The 17,225-nt window shown below is 41.7% G+C and overlaps 1 protein-coding gene across 2 annotated transcripts in view; it reads left to right on the plus strand.

Annotated features, from left to right (window-relative positions):
• Nucleotides 1-17,225, plus strand: part of CSMD1 (CUB and Sushi multiple domains 1) — a 1,941,062-nt gene that overhangs the window by 1,495,264 nt on the left and 428,573 nt on the right. For both annotated transcript variants that reach the window (XM_032328946.1, XM_032328947.1), the window contains one exon: nucleotides 9,267-9,379. In XM_032328946.1, the coding sequence (XP_032184837.1) occupies nucleotides 9,267-9,379 (113 nt within the window). The remainder of the gene's footprint in view (nucleotides 1-9,266; nucleotides 9,380-17,225) is intronic.

Raw genomic sequence — 17,225 nt, forward strand, 5'->3', positions numbered from 1 at the left:
TATACATTTATCATAACATCCAGGAATCCCACTCCTGGGTATTTACCCTAGGAATATAAAATTTACTCTACGTGAATGTATACACCAACTCTATTCCTAACTGCCAAATGCCTGTAAGCTATGGAAATGCCCTTCAACTGGTGAATGGACAAATATACCAATAGCATACTCATCCAGGGGAATTCTACTTAGCAGAACCAAAGACAAATTTACATATGTAGGAACACAGGTATTCACAGAGGCATTGCATTGAGTGGACATTATCATGGTTGGTTTAGCCATCCTTCCAAGCAGACCCATTTCACTTATGTAGGAACAGAACTCTAGAATCAACAAGGACCAAGGAGAAGATCTGTTCAGAAATTAGTTCACAGCGCCTGGGTGGCTCAGTTGGTTGGATGACCGCCTTCGGCTCAGGTCATGATCCTGGAGTCCCGGGATCGAGTCCCACATCGGGCTCCCAGCTCCATGGGGAGTCTGCTTCTCCCTCTGACCTTCTCCTCGCTCATGTTCTCTCTCACTGTCTCTCTCTCAAATAAATAAATAAAATTAAAAAAAAATTATAATATTTACAGCTACCAAAACATCATAAAGTCATTGTGTCATATTGGTGCAATTATGGCTTAAAGAACACTGACTTCCCAAAAAATGAAAGAAAGAAAGAAAGACAGAAAGAGAGAAAGAAAAAACCCTGAGCCATTTTCATGTGAAAGAGTTGAGATTTTTCTTAATGTAATGTGTTGTGTTTGTTAGAAAGGAACACATATATAACCAAAAGTCATTTATTTCAGGTTGACAAAATCATTTAATATACTGGGAATTATTGTCATAAATACTGTCTATTCCTTTTTTTTAAAAAAAAGATTTTATTTATTTATTTGACAGACAGAGATCACAAGTTGGCAGAGAGGCAGGCAGAGAGAGAGGGAAGCAGGCTCTCCGTGAGCAGCGAACCCGATGCAGGGCTCGATCCCAAGCCCCTGGGATCATGACCTGAGCTGAAGGCAGAGGCTTTAACCCACTGAGCCACCCAGGTGCCCCGAAATACTGTCTGTTTCTATTCAGCAGGAGCACTGACTGCAAGAGACTCATCAAACCACTAAATGCAAGTCAGCTCTACCTTCTCTGAAATCTATCAAAAAGCAAAAGAATTTTAGATTTCAACAATTCCTTTAATATAATTCAATACAATTATTTAACATATGAGGAAGGTCTTGGAGGGGAGGGGATGAGGAGGCGAGTGAGCCAAGTAGTGGGTGCTAAGGAGGGACACGTTGGGTGTCATACACAACACTGGATCATGGACCACGGCGTCAAAACGAATGATGTACTGCGTGTTGACTAACATGACGTAACAAAACAAACAAACAAAAAAATGAAGAAGCTGACATAGAGGTAAAATAATTTAGCTTAAATTAAGGGTGAATTAATGTCAGAGCTAAAACAGGACCCATTGTACCAAGTTCTTGGTATGCCAAGATACAATAAAGATTTAAATTATCATTTGGAAATATTCCTATAAAATTTTAATGTGTGTATATAGTAAATTTTAATAAGGGTTAATTTATATTTTCATTTATGTATTTACTCCAAAAAAAATGCATGTTATATGCCAGAGGCTGGGATACAAAGACCAGGATGTAAGCTTACCCTCAAGGAAGTTCAGAATTCAGTAGGACATAGATGTTGAAGTAGGTGCTTTTATGTATTTGTCTTAAAAGAGGTATATACAGAATTCTACAAGGGGCCAGAGAAAAAATTCTTACATTCTCTAAAAGAGTTAAGAAATACCTAGCAAGAACCTTCAAATATTTAAGAACTCTTAGCTGCTGTCCAAGAAGAATGGGCATCTTAGATGGTGATTTCAGTATTTGCCAAAAACCTGGAGGATGAGAAATGCCAGTATTTTGGAGAATGGATACAAAGGTCAATATGTTTGGGGCATGAGGAGCACCTTATGTGTGGGACAGGTTGGGAATTCCGATGTAGAGACAGAGGGCAAGAGAAAGCTGGGAATCTCCAATATGATGGCTTTTTTTTCCAAAAGAAAATTTCATTGTAGTTTCCTAACAAAGCAAGTTACTTAGTGTTTCATTAGGATAACTTTATTTTTATGTTTAAATCAAAATATTGTATCTCTCTGATATGAGGCATTTGAGAGGCAGGGCAGAGGGCTTGGGGTAGGGAAGGAAAAAATGAAACAAGATGGGATTGGGAGGGAGACAAACCATAAGAGACTCTTAATCTCACAAAACACACTGAGGGTTGCTGGGGGGAGGGGGGTTATGGAGACGGTGGCTGGGTGATGGACACTGGGGGGGATGTGCTTTGGTGAGCACTGTGAAGTGTGTAAGCCTGATGATTCACAGATCTGTACTCCTGGGGCAAATAACACATTTTATGTTAATAAAAATAATTTAAAAAATGATGTACTCTAAAGAAAATTTAAGAAAAAAATGAAGTTGTTTTAAAGAAAGTGGTTAAAATGTATGTGTTAGGATGACTGCTGAAGTTTTGTTTTGTTTTCTTATTAAAACAAGCATCTATTTTAGTTTCAGGTACTAATATATTTTTTTAAATTTTGTTTTAAACAGATAAGCAGTTGCAAAGGGTAATAATATCATTTTCTCTTTGTTTCCAAAAACACATTTGTCAGTGTCAGAAAACGAAAATCACCCCAGAAACATGAAAAAAGAACAAGAAGGGAACTATTTTCCTTTGTTTTAAATAACAGTACAATAATTTTAAGATTAAAAATTTAGCATAAAATACTTTAAAAATTTTTCAAGTAATTTTAAGAACATTAAAGAAACTTAAAATAATTATTTAAAAATAATTGTGAGTTAAAAAATAATTGTGAGTGTCATTTCACAGTTATTTTCATAAATCAACCAGCTAAAAATAGTTGGTTTAAATGCTAAAGGGAAATACAAACCATGCTAGTTTGACCTTTGACTGAACGAACTTTGTGTTAAGTATAGCAGTGCACCTGCTTGTTCAGTTTTACATGAAGCAACAGACTGGCATAGATAGAAATAAAGTACCAGCTAGTGCAGAACGATGAGAAGTTCAAACATATGCGGCAGAGGTATTTCTAAAGTGGTAAACTTGGCAACAAATTTCTTCAAGGTGTGAACATCTTCTACATGACAGTTCAGTTTCTAACAACTTAGAATTAAGCCCAAAGCCTGGAAAGGAAGGGATTCCAGGACCAAGAGGCGGGTATGAGGCTGCTTCCGTGATGCTGGTATGGGACGGTCAGCACTCAGACTAAGGAAGTAGAAGCAGAGAGAAGTGGTGTGATTAGTAGGGCCTGCTGGTGATTGGGATGGCAAAGAGGGGAAAGCGAGAGAAAGAACTACCTCTGCCAACCTCCAGGGGCCAGGGGGCTGGTGGGATGAGGAGGGTTTGGGAGATTCAGAGAAGGGGGCAGTTCAGACTCCCTTGCCTAAATGTTCTTTCTCTGATGTTTGCAAATGAAGTTATCTGTGGAGAGAAGGGACATAGGATTGGGAAGGAGCTTGGGAAAGATGATGATGGTTTGAGACAACAGCTAGTGGGCTGGGAAGAAGTACGCTGGGTGTTGAGGGTTGGGCAGGACTCTGGGGACCATGGTATCTATTGGTGTAAGTCAGAAAACTCTTCCCCAGGTTAGAGGAAGATGGATCAGATTGTTAGGTCGGTCCTAAGTGGGACCATGAATGGAGCAGAGGGTAAGGCTATCAAGAGCACCGTGGAGGGACCGCTGGGCGCGTGTACCAGAGTATCAGCCACACTGTCCAGGGCTTGTAAAATGCAGTGGAAATAAATAGAGGCCCCTGGAATTTGAAGACTGGATTTCAGGCGAGTGCAAGCCCATAACAGTTCAAAGACACCGGTGGTCAGAGAGAATGGTTAAGAGCCTAGTATTTTTATTATAAAGAGTAGCAAAGTGACCAGCACCTCACTTTAAATGGAGGGTAAGGAAGGGCCCCTGCACTTGAAAGGATCAAGGGACTATGACTCGTTTAGCAGAACTGTCCGTGTGGACACTCCTAACAGCCACGGGTGAAGATGGCACCACAGGTGAAGATGGCACTCACCCTGCGGGTTGCAGGAAGATGGCAGAGCTGAGCAGTGGGGTGGCACTGGATAATGTCATGAATCTCAAGGTCCGGGGGTATAGCATGTGAGTCGAGAGTGGACATAGGGAATGTAGATCGGAAGGACGTTGACTCCACCCCCTTGCAGAGTTGATAAATGCCAAAAAGAAGATGTGGTGTGTACACACACACACACACACACACACTTGAACATTCTTCAGCCATTTATAAGAATGAAATCTTGCCATCGGCAACAATATGGATAGAACGGATGGACCCAGATTATATTATTCTAAGTGAAGTAAGTCAGAGAAAGACAAATACCGTCTGATTTCATTTGTGTGTGGATCTAAATATAATAATGATAAAATAACAAATAAACACAAAACCAGGAACAGTCTCATAAATCCAGAGAACACATTGGTGGTTGCCAGCAGGGAGGGGGCCCCGGGTGGGTGAACTAGAGGAAGAGATTAAGAGGCACAAACCTCCAGCTGTGCAATAGATAAGCCACAGAGATGACAAGGACAGCATAGGGGTATAGTCAGCAATGTAATAGCACTGACCCGTGACAGGCAGTGTCTACACTTACCAAGGTGAGCATCGCATAATGTACAGAGTTGTTGAATCACTATGTTGTACCCTGAAACTAACACAGCATTGCATGTCAAACATTTTTCAATAGAAAAAAGAAAAAAATAGGAAGAAAAAAGCATCATCGTCTACTTATTTCATGAGTAACTAAGAACCGATATATATTAGTGTGTAAGAAAAATCAGTGGTTATACTTCTCTCTTCTTTGTGTTTATATAAACTTTATGACAAAATGATACTTGTCTTTTTCTATTCATTGTCTTACCCAAGGCAGTGATTCTTTTTAAGGATTCTGTTCTTATGTAATCTCTACACCCAACATGGGGCTCAAACTCATGACCTCAAGATCGAGAGTTGCTTCCAGGGGAGCCAGCCAGGCCCCTCCCTAGAACAGTGAATGTAACCTAAGTTACAACAAGTAACTGTTTATAATCGCTGTAAGAACAGACTTCCCTTCATATATTCACATAGTCCAAGGCAGTACAAGAGAAATTAAAAAAAAAAAAAAGGAAAAGAAATAAGCCAGGTAGAAAATGAGCACCAGAGTCCCCTTCTCCAGAAAAACCAGACATAACCTCTGCTGAGAATGGTTAGGAAAACTGAATACAGAATGAATCGGCAGGTCTCTCAAGGCTTGAGAATGATATAAGGCAGCCAGGATTTTAGAAGATAGAAATCAGAGAAGAACAAATATGCATTAAGATGAATCTCATATTTCATAAATCACTTTCCCCTGGGGGCATTTTCTGATTCTCAGTTTAGGGCATCCTGGCAGACAGATAACAGTGACTCAGAGAATATGGTTTTGGGAGGCATGGGATGTGGGGGCCCCTGAATTGGGCTATAAAAACAGTGAGGACTTGAGGGTCCAAGATATCAAGGAAAAGAGAATTACAGGGTAACCAGCCTGGCATCTGCTGGGTCTTGATGTATTTGCCTAAGCCTCACTCTCCTGGGATTAGAAGAAAAGAGCCCGAACAAAAATTTGCTGTTACAGTTCTACAGAGCTCAGAAGAACTGGAATGTTCAGGCTAAGTGGACAAAGATGATGTCCAAGACCTATTTTTTTAAGGAGGAGATCTAGTCGTAAATGTATTCTCTGGATTGTGGCATAAGAAGGAGTGAGCCCTGGGCAGCAGGCTGGAAATACAGCTGGAAATACCCATCCGATGACTGATGAGTTGAGGCTGTCACTCTAATGTCAGAGGAAAATGAAAACAGTATTCAGAATTCTAGTTTGGTGTCTAGGCTATGTCCGCCATTCAGTCAAAGCTTACCTGGAGTGTCCAGAAACTACGCCCCATGACCCCAACCCAGGAGACAGAGGAGAAAAAGAACGAGACACCCAGACATCGCAGTTAGCACTCAGGGACTCTGGTCATTAACGATGATTTATAAAATTTAAGAGAATAAGTGAGAGTGCAAGTTGGTGCAGCCTCTTTGGAGAACAGTATAGAGATTCCTCAAGAAATTAAAAATAGAGCTTCCCTATGACCCTGCAATTGCACTCCTGGGTATTTACCCCAAAGATACAGATGGAGTGAAAAGAAGGACCATCTGTACCCCAATGTTCATAGCAGCAATGGCCACGGTCGCCAAACTGTGGAAAGAACCAAGATGCCCTTCAACGGACGAATGGATAAGGAAGATGTGGTCCATATACACTATGGAGTATTATGCCTCCATCAGAAAGGATGAATACCCAACTTTTGTAGCAACGTGGACGGGACTGGAAGAGATGATGCTGAGTGAAATAAGTCAAGCAGAGACTTATGGTTTCACTTATGTGTGGAGCATAACAAATAGCATGGAGGACAAGGAGAGATGGAGAGGAGAAGGGAGTTGGGGGAAATTGGAAGGGGAGGTGAACCATGAGAGACTATGGACTCTGAAAAACAACCTGAGGGGTTTGAAGGGGTGGGGCATGGGAGGTCGGGGTACCAGGTGGTGGGTATTAGAGAGGGCACGGATTGCATGGAGCCCTGGGTGTGGTGAAAAAATAATGAATACTGTTATGCTTAAAATAAATAAAAAATAAGTTAAAAAAAAGAAAATAAGTGAAATAATCAATAATTTTACCAGAAAACTGTAATCCATAACAACAAACCAAATAGAAGTTTAAGAATTGAAAAATGCAGTATCTGCTATAATTAACTCAATCTAGGTGTTTGAATTGGAAGTTAGTTTAGTAAAAAATATTCCAACTGAATCAAGGAGGAAAAATGCAAGGAAATGATGCGTATCTTGGGAGTTTTGAAGGAAAGAGAGTGGACAGTATCTGAAAACATTGCTAAGAACTTTCCGGTACTGACCACGGACATCGAGGTCGCGATTCATGTAATTCCATCAGCCAGACAGGATACTACAACAGAAACCTCACACTGGCACATTGCAATAAATCTGGTGCCAAACAGACAAGGAAATGTCTTAAAATCAGCATACACAAAGAAATATTTTCCAAAGAGCAAATACAAGACTGATGGACCTGTCTCAAGATCAACAACAGAAATGAAAAGACAGCAGAGTAGCATCCCTGAAGTGCTGGAAGAAGAGAAGCTATCAAGTGAGAGCATGAAGTTGAAGGTAATCGACCAATCAAAAAAGGAAAACCAGGAAAAATGAACTTTAAGTTATCATGAAATTATATTCTAAATGAAAGGTGAAATTCTCTGGTTAGGTCAAGTAGTATAAATAAAATATAAAAATAATATGAATCGGTTATATGACGCTTACAAGAGGCAAACACTGTATATAGAGAGAGTAACTTGAAAGTAAAAGTTCAGGAAAAGATCCTTCTGGCAAGGATTAACAAAAAGGAGAAAAATGTGGCATTATAGTCGTCAAAGTAAACAGACACTTATACTGGACATTGATGGTCTGTTCACATGTTGGTATGTTGCACTTCAACAAAAGGCATGCATAGAGAAGAAAACAAGTCTCTTCAACCAAACAATCAAATAAAACACCAAATATAGAAGAACAATCTCTCTAGCAAAGAAAAATCTTCAAACGGAAATAATTTTTAGTGACTACACATTCCTCACTGAAATTCTGTGGTTTTTTTTTTCCCAACTTTTGTGTAACATTGCATAACTTATTTCCCATGTAATGACGACTGTTCATCTCCCTTCTAAGAAGCAGGTTTTCTGTATGGCCCAAGGTGAGTGTGTTGGGTTGACAGACTGACGGCACGAGTAATGGGGCCGGTCATTGCTCGTGTTCCTGGACGTGCTTTGCTGAAAGCAAAACTTCCTGTTTGATTAGAGACATTTCTTTTGGTTGAATTGATTTTTTTCTTACCCTTTTTGTATTTCAACATTTTTTTTGTCAGTGTCTTGAGTTCAGTCAATGGATTTAGTGTTTCTTCGCACTGGCTGACAGCAGCTACTATGTGACTGTTTTTTTAACTCGGAATAAATGCTTCATTGCAACTTCCATTTGGCGTGACCTGGACGTTGGTACGCAGAGGGGAAGTTCAATAAACTTGCCACGTCTATTTCAGCTTTGCGTGCTGTTCTTCTTGTCGATATTTTCTTAATGTATGGCAACTGGTGTGTGTGTGTTTGAGAGAGAGAACAGTTTTAGTTTCACAACAAAATTAAGAAGAAGGAGCAGATACTCCAATGTAGTTCCCTCCTCCCTTACACACAGCCTTCCCCACTCTCAGCAGCCCCCCCCCAGGTGGTACATTTGTTACAAATAATGAAACCACATTGACACATATTATCACCCCAAATTCATACTTTGTGTTGAGAGTCACTCTTGCTCCTTTACATCCTGTGGGTTTGGACCAACGCATAAAGACATGTACTGACCATTATAGTATCATACGGGGTAATTTCACGGCCCTAAAACTCGCCTGTGCTCCACCTTGTCATCCGTCCTCATACCCCAGGCGCCTTGGACTTTCTTTCTTTCTTTTTTTTTTTTTTTACTGTCTCCGTAGTTTTTCTTTTCTCAGAATGTCATAGCATTGGGATCACACAGTATGTAACTTAAGTTTCGTTTCATGACTTGATAAAATCAGCTCATGTCTTTTTAGTGCTGAAGAATATTCCATCCTATGATGTATTTCTAAAAGAGATTTTATGGTCAAGGTACGTGATAATTTCAAAGTAGGAAATCTAAGTCTTTTGTGGATGAATCAGAACATTTCTCAGCCTAGAGATATGGATGGTGTGACGTTATCGTGTTGATGGCGTGACGTTGCACAGCCCATACAGAAGAAGATCTCTCTCTCCTTCCCGTGCCGGGATCACCACCTGTTCCAGGTCTGGGACTGAAAGGCCTGTACCTGGAGAAGCCCTTCAGTGCCTGACAGATAGGATGGTTGATGACCCTGGGTCAGTTCTTAAAATCAAAGATGTACATTTTCAAACATGGAAAAGAATAATTAGTATAAAAAGTCTGTAATGTCGAGGTTTACATAGAAATATAAATTGCAAGTGGCTATTGATTTTTCAAAGGAGGGTCTGACGGCACCCACCATACTTGTCTATTGAGACAGGGAGACATGACGGTCTTCCTCAAGGTGAAAGTAGAGATGTTTGGTGATTCCAGTAACGGCTCTTAACTTTCCCTTCTGTGCAGACTGACCGGTTCCAGCGTCCCGGACCTCATCGTGAGCATGAGTAACCAGATGTGGCTCCACCTGCAGTCGGACGACAGCATCGCGTCCCCCGGGTTCAAAGCTGTCTACCAAGGTAGGGACGCGCCCAACCACGCCTAAAGCTAGCATGTTACCAGAAGGTGAGCACCATGCTCCACGTGTGAGACACACATAAACCCGGCGTGCTTTAAAAAACAGGAGCTGGTTATTTGCTATTTCTTTAGTTAAAGCTCCACCTGTGGTTTTTTTTTTTTGTTTGTTTTTTGTTTTTTTTTTTGCAAAAGCTTTTTAAGTTGGAAGCCTGGCTTGCCATGATCTGTGCTGTCAGTAGGCCAAAAGGAGGAGTAGGACCGAGTAGGAGCGCAGGCCCTGACAAGGGAGCACATGGTGGGGATCGGCGTTTTCTCCCTTCCCGAGAGGCGGTCGCGATGCTCATTAACTAGAGGAAGCATTTTAACAATGAATCGAAGTGGCATTGATTTAATTAAGCTCCGTTCTGTGCATGCTTGTGTACAAATGTCTGCGTGGTGGTGGTGGTGAACTGGAAAACAGAGAAATCTATGTGAAGTTGGAGAGAATTCTACAAGGCTCTCGTGCAGGAGAAAATGTGTGGTTTGGGAGTTAGGAGTCACAATTACTCCCAAGACGTTGGCTTCACCTCTGAATTCATGTGCGGGAGCCATTGTGTGGGAGAAGGTTTCCGTCGAGCAGGACAGCTGTGTGTCCCATAAACCAGGGCCTCACGTGGGGTGTCCTCTAAGTGGCACATACACAGACCATTTCCATTCAGCCGCACTCTTTGGTGTTCCTGAGATCAGTAATCAAACAGTTTGACTCAAGAGGTAAACGTGAAAGAAGCTTGGGAACACGTTCCCTTCTCCATTGTGGATTATCCACGTCATGGGGGAGCGGCCTCTGTCTTCAGCTTCAACCCTGTAATTTTCTGACGAAGAGAAAGAAACCATTCTTTTAGGCGCAGATAATACATACGTGTCCCCAGAAGCAGTAAGATGTCTCAGATTAAAATGGTCTATAAAATATTTTATGAAACTGCTTATTTATAAAACTTTAAAGGATATATTTAAGCTATCGTTTGCATTTTATGTCATCCTTTCAACAAGCTGCAAACTGATCTGAAATCATTTTCAACAAGATCGAGAAGAACCTTTTACCATCTTGAATGCAAATTAAGAGAAGTCTTTTCAGGGTCAACTTTATACTATCACACAAATGCCTGTGAACTGAGTGTCACTTTATTAAAATAACCAGGAAACTGCATTTTAAACCCATTCACATATTTTGGTTAATACAAGAAAAATCAATTATTAAAAGAAACTGTTTAGACTGTAGTATAAGAAAATATGCGGTGGCCATTCAGAATAAAACATAAATCTGTGTTTTACATAACAATGTACATTTTAAAAACTTAGACATTTTCCATAAATAAGGTATCAAAATTTTAGAGAACTAACAAATTACAGGATAATTTAATACAATAAAAATGGTGATGATTTTACTGGAATTATTTTGCTGGAGGGGAGCTGTTAAAAGAAAAGAAATAATTAATTTGTAAGTTTCATTGTCAGGAAAACTTTTGAAGTTCCCCTGGGCAGGAAGAAAAAATTACTCATTATCCTTTCAATGTCTGGCGCAGTGTTCGTGGTTAAAGGATGGGGTAACGGTCTGTGCCTTTCATTGTCCTTGAGCTAGTTCTTACTTGGAAGGTTGTAGAAAACTGGTAACAGTCAGGCAATCCCTGACCACGGAAACACACGTGAACTCTGTGGGGAGGAAACACCATCAGTGATTGCCCGATGGCTAAAGACGACTTTGGCATCTCTTATCAAACTCATGTCAGCGTTGCTAATTGTCTTTGTGTGTGTGTGTTCTTTGACTTCTCCTTTGAGATGGGTTTTCAAATATCTTAGAGGTTCCTTCATGGGTTGCCAATTTTCTCAAAATCTTTAACATGATCCACATGTGCGTGTGTTGATGAAAGGGAGGCAAGCAGACCTACAGAGGTGGGATTTTATTTTCTTCACTTGTGCTCTGTGAATTTGCGTAGAAGGATGGTATGCCTCAATTTCTAACTGCGTATTGTAGAGTCTCAGGAGCTGAGCATACGTCATCAGAACTTGTTGCCTACCAAGCCAATAAGGTAGATCATTAACAAGCGTCTTCCAACCCCAAACCGTAAGCAGGCTCAAGTGAGAGTGACCTGAGCTGGGATGAGCCCAGCTGGCACAGCTGCACACTCCCTGTGAGTGGCAGAAGTCACGATGCTAGAGAGGTCAGTGGTGGGGAGAGCCAGTGTCGGTGTCCTCTGTAAACTGTGAAGAATTCCTCCTTGCTGGGGAAATGGGGTGGGATGGGGAACTGATGGCTCTTCTCAGTAAGAAATGGTTCGACAGACGTGATGTGTACATCCCATCAAAGGTTAGGGCTCAAAAGCACAGATAATTGCCGAGTACTTCCTGACATTTGGCTATGTAGACTTGACCTTTCATTGAACTTCTGCACAACCGTACAGCTATTGAAGAAAGCATGGTACGAGCGGAGTCCTTTCCACATGACCTATACTGGCTGCTGCCCTTGGTGAAATCTGAAAGTGTCAGTGAAATACCAAATACTTCCCAACAGGGCAAATTGCAGTAAATTGACTCAGGCAGGATTAAGACACACATCATAAGGTTTATAGTATGAAGACTAGAGGGACTGGCGGCATTGCCAAATCGTGAATCCTTGACTATTAAGAGATACAAGTATTCTCAATTAAAATATAATTTTATTTATATTTATAAAATAAATATATTTATTTATATTTATAAAATTATATTTCACTTATATTTATAAAATATTCTTCCAAGTGTTGTATATCAGTCTGAACAACCATGTAGCATTAATTATCATCACATTTAGCTGTAATTGATACTGTGTTTACTGGCTCAATAGTCTATTCATAGCTATAACTTGAGATGTCATGGAAACATAGGTGGTCGTCAGTCCTCGAGAGATTACCAATTCAAGACCACACATTATCTTTTGACAAAATAATATTCCAAATCAAAGAGATAATTAAACCAAAAGAAACTAATATAATATTTGAGGATTTAAAAAAGCTAGAGAATGCTGTAAGGAAAGGAAACATTGTAGAAATTGTTATTTCCAGATTGCTGTATTAAGCTAATAGGGATAAAATAAAAGCCACTTGTAAAGGTTATTGTCAAAAATATAAATAATTGCATTATTTTAACTACAGTTGTTTGGGGCACCTGGGTGGCTCAGTGGGTTGAACATCTGTCTGCAGCTCAGGTCATGATCCCGGGGTTCTGGGATCAAGTCCCGCATCGGGCTCCCTGTTCAGGGGGGCGTCTGCTTCTCCCCTTCCCCACCACTGGTACTTACTTGTGCTCTCTCTGTCTTTCTCTCTGTCAAATAAATAAATAAAAACTTTAAAAAAATAAAATAAAATAAGCTGCAGTTGTTTGTGAATTATAATTGTCAGAAAAAAGTATATGTAGTCGATAGTTACGCATGATTTAATTTTCCAGTTCTTTTAAAGATTTTATTTATTTATTTATTTAGAGCAAGCAGTGGGGAGAGGGAGAGAGAGACTCTCAAGCAGCCTCCCCACTAATGCAGAGCCCCTAAGGAGCTTGATCTCATGACTTGAGACCATGGCCTATGCCAGAACCAAGGTTCAGACCTTAAGGGATGGACCCACCAGGTGCCCCAAACCTCTAGGTTTTGGTATTGCATGCCTCTCGCTAACATACAGCGTGGTGGTTTGTGGTGGTGGAGAACACGCCGTGGGGCTGTGCCACCTGCTAGCTGTGTGACCTAGGACAAATAACTTAAACTCTGTGTGCAGCAGATTCCTTGTTCAGAAAGAAAAGGGAGGGTATAGTAATGACACTTGCGGCACAAGTCTGTGGTAGAGCTCAGACGACTTAAACCATGGACATCCCGTAGCACATGGAGCAAGAAATGTTAGCTGTTCTCTGTATTCAAATAGTTTTGAGATTTCGTGTAGTGAGGTTTTCCATGATATAAATAGCAGAGCTCATAATAAAGTATGCAAGAATAGTACGAGTCCTTCCCTGTCCCTTTCATCTTGCCAGGTAGCTTTCTCAAAGGCAGCGTCTCTCAGCTTTTCCTCATGGGTCCTTCCAGAATTTTCAGTGTGTATAACAGCAGATTTGAAATCTCAGTTTGTGAGTCACAGACTCCAGAGGAATTTGATATACAAGAAACGTCACTGCCTCTTATTTCAAAATCAACTTGAATTTCTTTCAGAGACCCCATCCTAACCTTGTGTCGTTGGGGGGCTCCACTTTACCCCTTATCTGTTCATCATCTTCTCACCAAGAGGTTGTGAATTCCTCACGTGTTGTAAGGGATACACAAGTTTTGGGGGGTCCTCAGGTCCTTGGATCACGTTGTTGCCCTGAGACATTCACGGTCACTGCTACTTTGGGCGCTGTTCCCCTCCAGAAGAAGCCTGGTGGAGCTGCTGGCGGCCTCTTCTCCCCCACCCCCAGCACGATGATGCTCCAGTGGTTTTGTGCAGGAGAACCTTGGGTCCAACCGCCCACCTGTGCACCAATATCACTGCAGGCTCTCAGTCCTGGGGACACCCCAGTTCTCTGTGTTTGCTCTGTCGCTTATCCCTCAGGGACATTCACCGAGAGCCTCCCCTCATGATGCCTGGAGTATCCTGGATTGATTTAGTCCTTTAAAGAAAATGTTTGCATTAAAGTAGACAGGACCAAGAACAGACACAGCCTGGCGATGCTGGGGAAGCACAGAGCTTCAGGCAAACTCAGGATCTGAAACAGGAACGGGCGGTGCCGCTAGTGCCCGAGCAGCCACAGGAAGTCTGCACGGGTGTGAGCGATCACACGCACGTGTGTACGACAGAGGGGCGCAGAGACCGTGATGGCCAAGTTTGCCGTAAGACAGTGCTGGAGAAAATAGGAGGCAAAGTTACAAAAAAAGAAAAAAAAAGACGGCATTTTCGGGAGGTTAGTCAGTCATCTGAAAACGTGAGGGCAGACAGGTGAGGCGCCTTGTTTGTTCAAGGGCTGTTTAAGACCTTCATGTACATGAAAATATTTCCTTCAGAATGACCTGTTCAAAAATCCAAAAGGGGAAAAAAAGGTAGAACTACCCACAGCTGGATAAAGCAGTCCTGTGTGGCCAAGTGTGTGCACAGTTATTGTATGATGGTGTATGACACACTCACATGGTGTATGAATCTGTAATATGCACAGCTCATACTCATGTATAGTGCACACATTACGTCACATATATTACGAGTATCAGAGCAATATGGAAAGCAAACATACATTCCCTGCACAGTATTCCACTTTCTATTTAAAATATCTTCATTTCTTATTACAAGTTATAAAAGTAACTACTGAGGATCAAAAAAATGTTTTGTAAACCACCTTGTGTTTAACAACACGGTACAACTCTTTTATAAATATTATATAGACCGTGCCATTATGTACATTTAAAATATGCCTCGTGTATGATAGCAGATCGTTATTCACTAGAAACAAAAGGGAGAAATCTATTCTCACTTCAGTTCGTGACCATTGTCCCTTCTAGCACCGAGGAAAGTTGGGAAACAGACTCAGGGCCTGAATGTTTGCCTAAACAGTTGGGAGTTTGCTGTGTTGGTGCACATGCCATTTTTAGGGCGTCACTGTCTAGACTTGAGTGGGCTAACTGTGGATCTTTTTTGTCGCAGAAATAATGTGTGGTTGGCGTTCATCATACATGTTGATGAACTGCTTTTCCACAAATCATGTTTTGTGTGATTTGCCATAGCTATTTAAATTTTAGCAGGGGGTAAATTAAAGGAAATGTTCCCTGTGATGTGCTGCTGTGTGGTAAAAACAGGATCTATTTTAGGCTCACACTAAGAATTATTGCAGTAAAATAATTTGAGTTCAGCATTACTGTTTTGTACCAGAAACACTACTGCCTTCCTATGTCCAGTGAACACAGTGGAAATGGGAGTTTGGGACTCTCTGTGCTCAAGGGTCTGCATATGTGCCGAGCCGGAAGGGGCTGCTCCGTGGTGCACTGAGTGCAGGGGAATTCATCTCTGCCATTCCTGGGAGACAGCACGGCAGACACACCACTGACCTTGTATAATCTTTGAGATACTTGTGATGGTTAATTCCATGTGGCCCCCTGACAGGGCCTGGGGTGCCTGGATATCTGGTCAAACATTATTCTGGGTGTGTTCGCAAGGTTGTTTCTGGATGACGTTAAATTCTGAATTACTTGACTGGATCTTTAAAGCAGTTTGGCTCCCCAGTGTGGGTGGGCCTCCTCCAATCAGCTGAAGGGTTGTCTACAGTCATACCTTGGGGATATGGTTGGTTGAGGTCCAGACCACCACAGTAAAATAAATACAGCAGTAAAGTGAGGCAAATGAGTTTGTTTTTGGTTTCCCAGTGCATATAAAAGTTATGTTCACGCTGTATCATGTTCAACTAGGAGCCTAGTGGCATTATGTCTAAAAATCAACGTATGTACCATAATTTAGAAATGCTTTTTTGAGGGAGTGCCTAGGTGGCTCAGTCCCTTAAACATCTGTCTCAGGTCATAATCTCAGGGTCCTGGGATGGAGCCCCATGTTGGGCTCCCTGCTCAGAAGGGAGTCTGCTTCTCCCTCTGCCTTACCCCTTCATCCACCGTGTGTGCTCTCTCTCTCTCAAATGAAAAAATAAAATTTTTAAAAAAATACTTTATTGTTAAAAAGTGGTAGCCATCACCTCAGATGTCAGCAAGCTGTAATCACTGATTACAGATCATGTAGCAAATATAGTAATGAAAACGTTTGAGATAGTGCAAGAGTCACCAAAATGGGACACAGAGACAAGAAATGAGCAAATGCTGCTTGAGAAATGGCACTGATGGAGTTGCTCAATGCAGGGTTGCCGCAAAGTTCCCTTTGTTAGAAAATGTAATGCTGTATCTGGAAAGTACAATAAAATGGACAATTAAGGAAGTATGCTGAGTGAGGAGAGTCGGCCCCTCCACACGGCTCTCTGGGACTGCCACGGTCTTCCTCTCTCGTCAGACTCAGATTTGGGCCAGAACTTACGTCATTGGCTTTCCTGGGTCTGGACATCCCAGGCTCCAGAGTCACGTGAACCAATTCCTTCAATCATCTCTCTCCATTGATTGATTGATCAGGAGATTGATAGATTAGGAGATACCCTATTGGTTCTTTTTCTCTCGGGAACCCTGATTAATACAGTATTTCTCTACTTTTATGGTTGGATTTCATCCAGTGTCTCAACACAGACTCTTCCTCATCATCTGTGTGAGAAATTGTACATCTCAAAGGAATCCAAGGGAAATTCGATGCATGGGGTGTGACCACCGAACCCACGAAAGCTCGTCCGTGTCTAACTGAGCTCATGCCCCTGGCCTTGTTAGCGTGAAGCAAGGTTGCTGCTCAGACAGAGTCAGGCATGAGGTGCCTGTCGGAGTAACAGATTGATTTCGAAAACCCTTAAGACAAGGTAAAGCTGCGTGAAATAACTCCGCGTAAACTTCAGTTTTAATCCTCTGCGAATTCCCAGGGATCGCCGAGCATTTATAATGTGTGCTTCCTTCTTCACAATAAATACGGGCTTGTGTCTAAAGTGGGCACAAAGCATTCCTCACGGGCCTGGATTAAATCTGTGACAAGTTCGCCTCAGTCCTGTAGCCGGAGTCTGGATGCAGATCTGTGTACGAGAAGAGAAGACCTCTGAGGTCCCTGAAGAGGAGGGAAGGAAGCAGTGTGGGGTCAGGGAGAAGCTGGACAGTGCCTGGCGCCTTTGCTACTCCTCCAGAGCTCTGGATCTGGGATGGCCGTGCGGGGTTTCCTCAACAGATGCAAAGGGGCGGAGGTTGCCCAGGACCTTACACCA

The sequence above is a fragment of the Mustela erminea genome, chromosome 21 (genome assembly GCF_009829155.1).
Source record: "Mustela erminea isolate mMusErm1 chromosome 21, mMusErm1.Pri, whole genome shotgun sequence".
Classification (NCBI taxonomy): domain Eukaryota; kingdom Metazoa; phylum Chordata; class Mammalia; order Carnivora; family Mustelidae; genus Mustela; species Mustela erminea.